This window comes from Marmota flaviventris, chromosome 6 (genome assembly GCF_047511675.1).
Source record: "Marmota flaviventris isolate mMarFla1 chromosome 6, mMarFla1.hap1, whole genome shotgun sequence".
Lineage (NCBI taxonomy): Eukaryota > Metazoa > Chordata > Mammalia > Rodentia > Sciuridae > Marmota > Marmota flaviventris.
Genome location: NC_092503.1, coordinates 50,345,975 through 50,351,671, shown reverse-complemented (window position 1 = coordinate 50,351,671; position 5,697 = coordinate 50,345,975). Strand labels below are relative to the sequence as shown.

The following is a 5,697-nucleotide window of genomic DNA, read 5'->3' as shown; positions in this document are numbered from 1 at the left end:
TTTATCATGGATCTATGAACTTCATAAACCTGAATGGTCATTTCCCTCTCCAGAATTTAAGAGTTTTCTGTCATCATGTTTTTAAATTATATTTATGCCACTTTCTTTTTCTGGAATACCCATAATGCTTATATTGGTTTGCTTGATGATATCCCATAATTCAACAAGCTTTCTTTAATCTTCTGAATTATTTTTTCTTTTTGTTCCACTAACAATCTCAAAAGAACTCTCTGAACTCATTAATGATGCTATTTTCTGATTGATCAAGTCTGCTCTGGAAGATCTCTCTGAACTTTTTCATTTTAGTCATTGTGTTCTTTAGTTCCATAATTCTTTTTAGGTACTTTTTTGTGATTTTTGTTTCTTTATGGAAGTTTTCAGTTTTATGCATGTATTTTTTTTTAAAAGAAAATGTCTTTATTTCAAATAGTAACACTTTCATCAATTTCAATGTATATTCTTATCATCAGGAAGTATGTGGATTCACCCCAACACATCCTTTACCCACTTCAGCACTCAAGTCTCTCTGACACCCTCCAGATGCCATTTTCCTAATCTTCCTAAAATAGGTCTTGATTATGTAATGATTGTTGGGCTCCACTGTACATTAGCTTTTCTAAATGTTCATAATTACCATATATTATTGAAAATAGTTTTTGATTATAATCTCATCCCAAGGTTTTCTGGGGTAGTGTCTTGTTTTTCATCTTTCTCTTCTTGAGTAAGCTGTTCAAATTGTTTGAATTTGCATCCATGATTTTCCATTGAGTTCAAGTGTGACCTTGGGCAGTCTATATGGTGAACTCTGATCATGTTACCTATAAAATATAGGCAGTCATAGTACCTGAATTCTAGAGCTATTATGAGTGAAAGAAGATGAAGTACCTAATACAGAAGTGTTTTTGACATATAATGACCTCTAGAAATATTGGCCATTATTTTTTAATTATGCAGTTCCTCAGATATATGACTTGGGAGATTTATTTCAGTTCTTTTAATAATGACTACCTCTGTTGTTGCCTCAAAAAAAGAAAAAAATAATAAAGCAATGAGTTAATTCTGGAAGAACACCTCTAGTCACATTAACATATCTTTTTTGGTTTATAGAAAACATTAAACTGCATAAAATTTACAAAGAAAAATGACCATATTTGAAAACAGCTACAAGAATCAAAGTAGAACACAGGATTGTAATGAGCAGAGTCACAGAACATACTAAAGAGGTATGTATAGTCAGTCCCACTGGAACTTGTAGAGTCACATTCTTATATATTGATTTATACTTCATGTTGTTCCACTGGCATATATCCTTACTCATCAAAGCACAAGGAGCTGCCACTTGTGACTGAGCCCAGCACCTCAAAATCGGGAACTCTTGGTCACAATACATCAATAAATCTGGGTTGTTGACTATAACAAATGTTTCTTCATCTTTACTATGTGGCCGGTGATAACGATAGTGCACAGGCAAAAAGGCTTGGAAACAATCAATGCACTGTGCATCTTGTCTGGCGTAAATGAGAATTTCAGATTCCTTGGACAAATAGTTTGGGGCTTCTATATTAAAGTTTTCTGAAATCATCACTGCCTCTGTTATGTTTCTCTCTCGTAATGAAGCCAACTCATAAGGATCCACAAAAAGTCCTGTTGGGATATAGTGTTTAATTAAGAGTCTGCAGGTCTGTAAGTCCTCAATGCTTTCTCCAAATTTCACTTTTATTAAAAGGTCTCTGTGGAAACCATCTTTCAAAACTTCTTGCCTTAAAATAATTTCAGAACAAGTGGCCCTTATGCCAGCACCGAAGGGGGCGTCAGAGGAGTTGGCGGCAAGCGTTTGGGTGAGCCCAGCCGCCCCGAGGAGCAGCCAGGCCACGACCCCATGCATGTATTATTTTCTCTGTGTTCTCTTAGAGCTCATTGAATTTCTTCAAGAAGATTATTTTAAATTTATTTTCAGGCAATTTGTAAATCTTTATTTTTTTAGAGTCAATTCATGATGCTTTATTTGTTCTTTTGGTGGCATCATGTTCCCCTGATTATTCATGAATCTTGTGGCCATGAATTTGTTTCTGTGCATTTGAAGAAGTAGATGTTTATTCTAGTCTTTTAAAATTGGCTTCAACAGGAAAGGTCCCTCACTGGTCAGCTTGCCCAGAGATTCTGTACAGGTTATCTGGCATGGTAGAGTCTTCAGGAGGCCATGATGCTGGAATACTTAGGCAGGTGGCTTATGTCAGCACTTGGGTGACCTGGGGCTTGGATCTACAGAAGGTAGCCTAGAACCTGGATCTAGAGGGTTGGGCTTAGATTCTGGGTCCTAGAAGGCTGATTGTGTACTAAGATCCATTGAGATGGACCTAGAGACTGAGCCTGTGGATCAGGCCTGGAGATTGTATCCATGAAGGACAACCTAGTGATAGCATTTGACTTCAAAGTGGCTGACCTGGCTGCTGGGTCTACAGCCTCAATCTATAGCGGTGGGCTTGACTTTTAGGTCCATGAGGTCAGGCTGGTACCAGGATATACCATGGAAGGCCTGAACTCTGTTGATTGAAGTGTATCTGTACATCAGATTAACTGCAGTCAAGGGCTACAGGAACTATCCTGGCGACTGGGGCCTTTCTGTTTTGTTTGCATATATCCCTCACTACCTTCTACACAGAAAATTTTACATGTTTCTTTTAAAATGTTATCTCTTCCTGCATAAAAATAAACACCACAAAAATAATCTTTGTTCATTGAGATTTTAGGGATCTAGACTGGTGTTTTAGCAGTTATAAAGCCATTTCCCACATTCTTAACTTAATGGACATCAGGAAAAAAAAAACAACCAGTAATCAGGAAATTGGTTTGTGTAAGCAATATATGTAACAACTCAGGTAACTTTTTTCTTGTCTTTTCTAATGAGTAGATTCCCAAGAGGAAAACAAAACAAAACAAAAACAGGATTGGCACTATAATACAATACTAGAGAGATTGCAAAATGCTAGAAACATATATGTTACCAAAGATCTTTTTCATCTATAAATTTTAAAAAAAGTACAATTCAACTGGCTTAATCCAACAGTCAATTTATTCAGTACCTGAACTGGCTAATCCAGGAGTTGTTCTGACACATAATTAGATTCAGAGTATCATCAGATGTATAACAGATACATCAAGTGTCTTTTCTGCACATGACTTTATTTTCTGTGATAACTTAATTCTCAAGTAAGATCTTCTCAACTACTGCCAAATCTAGCCCCATTTTTTGTTCCCTGCATAAGCATCATAGTGGAGAAAGTGACTCTTTCCCTGTGGTTCAAAACAAAGTGGCCAGTATGACCTTTGCTGGCTTGGATGAGTCCCCATTCCCACTGACCCTATCACTCAATCTTCAAACATCCTCATTTGAGTCACACCCGGTTCCTCAAGCCATGGGGCTGGAGAAAACCCCACAAGAACCAGGTAACAGTGAACCATAACCAGCTTCACAGTGAAAACCCAAGGGCTTTTACCAAAAGAAGGAAAAAGTGGCTCTGGATAGGCATTTCCACTAATGTCTACTAGATTGTAAAACATCCAGGGTTCTGAGGAAATTTTAAAAATATATTAAAAGTAAAATAATAAGAGATAAGACTGGAAATTTAGGATGAAATCTGATTACAAAGAGCTTTGTTTTTAATTGAGAAAAGCACTTGATGAGGTCTCAGGAGACCTGAGTTCTATTTCCAAGTCTTCCCAGAATTGTCCATGTGATCTTGCCAAGGAACTTAATATCTCTATAAATGTTTCCTCAACTCTAAAAATGATAAATTATACTAAAGTAATCTCCATGTTTTCTACCAACCACCAGCTGAAAATTCCAAGTGGGTCAAACTAGATGCTTCAGCCAGTGAGTGTCCACCCATAACACACATATTTATCATCACATGAGGGAAGCAAGAGGGAAACACCTGCTCCCTTCTCTCTTGCCACCAGCAGGGACATTGTTTACTATCTTGTCCCTAGTACTGGAGAACATTATGATGGATGTCAAAATGAATTCCAGGCAGAGAATTTGGTTCTTGTCAGCACTTTTCCCAAGCCTGGCTATGCTTCAACATTAACTAAAGAGCTCATAAAAAGTACATTCTCAGGCCCCTTTCTATTGAATTGAATTGGGTTAATGAATTTGTATTTTTATAATTCCCCTTGTCTTTAGTTCATCGTATTCTCTAGTTTTGAATGTGGCAATCTTTTCAGGTCAATATTATTTAATACTACTAAAAAAAAAAAAAAAACCTTATATATTTATGTTCCGAGAGAGCTTGTTTCAGATATATGCACCCACAAGTCATAGTATATATTGTTTGACACTAAAATATGGGAGGAAAAATAAATGTTCACTAATATATCTGAGTGTTTTATGCAGAGGAGATGTGTTTCACTTGATAAGAATTATGATTTTGTTCATAATATATACGAGATACATCCTCTTTATTCTGCTAGTTTCAGAGTACTAGTCATAACTTTGCAATTTCCACAAAACAACCAAGTCACAATAAAAATGAGAGAGCTTTTCACATATCTTTATCACTTTGTTTTTTCCAATGCACTTTAGAATCTTAAAAGAAAAAAATGATGATGGTAAATAACTCAATATCAGTTATATATGTATAGGACATATCAAGTGCATCTAATTCCTTCTGTGATACATTTTTATAGGTCTCTGCATGATATTTGATCAAGTCCTTAAGTTTATGCATCATTTTTCAGCTATAGACTGAGTTTTCAAAATATTTTTCCAAGATCAGTTTAGCCAGTGTTTTAATTGTTATGAACCCATTCATTTAGATGTGTTCAACTTAGCCACACACAAAGCCTGGTTTCTGAGGAAATGAAATCTCAACTGCAGACATGTTTACCTGAAATAGTTTTGTCATTCTGACTTCTCCTCTGTGTGAACATGTGCTCTACATTTTTCAGAAAATAGGCAACTTCAGCATGATGCATGTTCCTGAGCACCATAGGAAGGGACTTCAGAGAAAGCTGAGTAGTACATACAATAGTTCTTTTACCCAAATCTAAGAAAATAAACAATAGTTCTACACACACACACACACAAACACATAATACACACAATACTATTGGGATTAACAAAGAAGTACCCCTAGAAGAATTTAAACAAATGATTATTTCAGAAACAATAGGAATGGTTTTCAAACATCAAATAAATTCTAACTTTGCTATAAGAAAAAAAAAACTTGAAGAAATATATTTCTTCTTTACATTATAACATAAGGAGGGATGTTTTATTGTTAGTAGGGTACATTTCTTACAAAAGATGTTTTTAAATAGAATTAATATTTCAAATCACTAAATTGCCCTTTCATTAATTTTATCAAAGGTTTATTAATTAGCTACTGCTATGTGATAGAGGAATTTACTCAGGAGATTTCTGGTGTCTTCTCTAAAGACCAAAATCAACACTAACCAGGTTTTTTTAAGTAGTTTTCCAGAGGTCATGAAGTTGTCACAGAGCTCAAAATCCAAGGAATCAGAATCACCTTAAGCTTATCTTGGCCAAATACATCTCCATCAGGATTTATACAGATATGTAGTTCTTCCCTTATTCATATAGTGCTTCCTCATTCATCTGGCACCCTCCTTGTGCCAGCACTGCACTCTGCTTAACTCTGGAGACCGAGAGGCAAACTAGACTCACCCCGACCTATG

The 5,697-nt window shown here is 35.8% G+C and overlaps 1 protein-coding gene across 1 annotated transcript; it reads right to left on the bottom strand.

Moving 5' to 3' along the window:
• Positions 1-1,082: 1,082 nt before the first annotated feature.
• Positions 1,083-1,885, bottom strand: LOC139706114 (phosphatidylinositol-glycan biosynthesis class X protein). The gene has a single exon (XM_071613795.1). It carries the CDS (start codon positions 1,883-1,885, stop codon positions 1,130-1,132), a length of 756 nt encoding a protein of 251 aa, XP_071469896.1. The 3' UTR covers positions 1,083-1,129.
• Between the last annotated feature and the right edge of the window lie 3,812 nt (positions 1,886-5,697).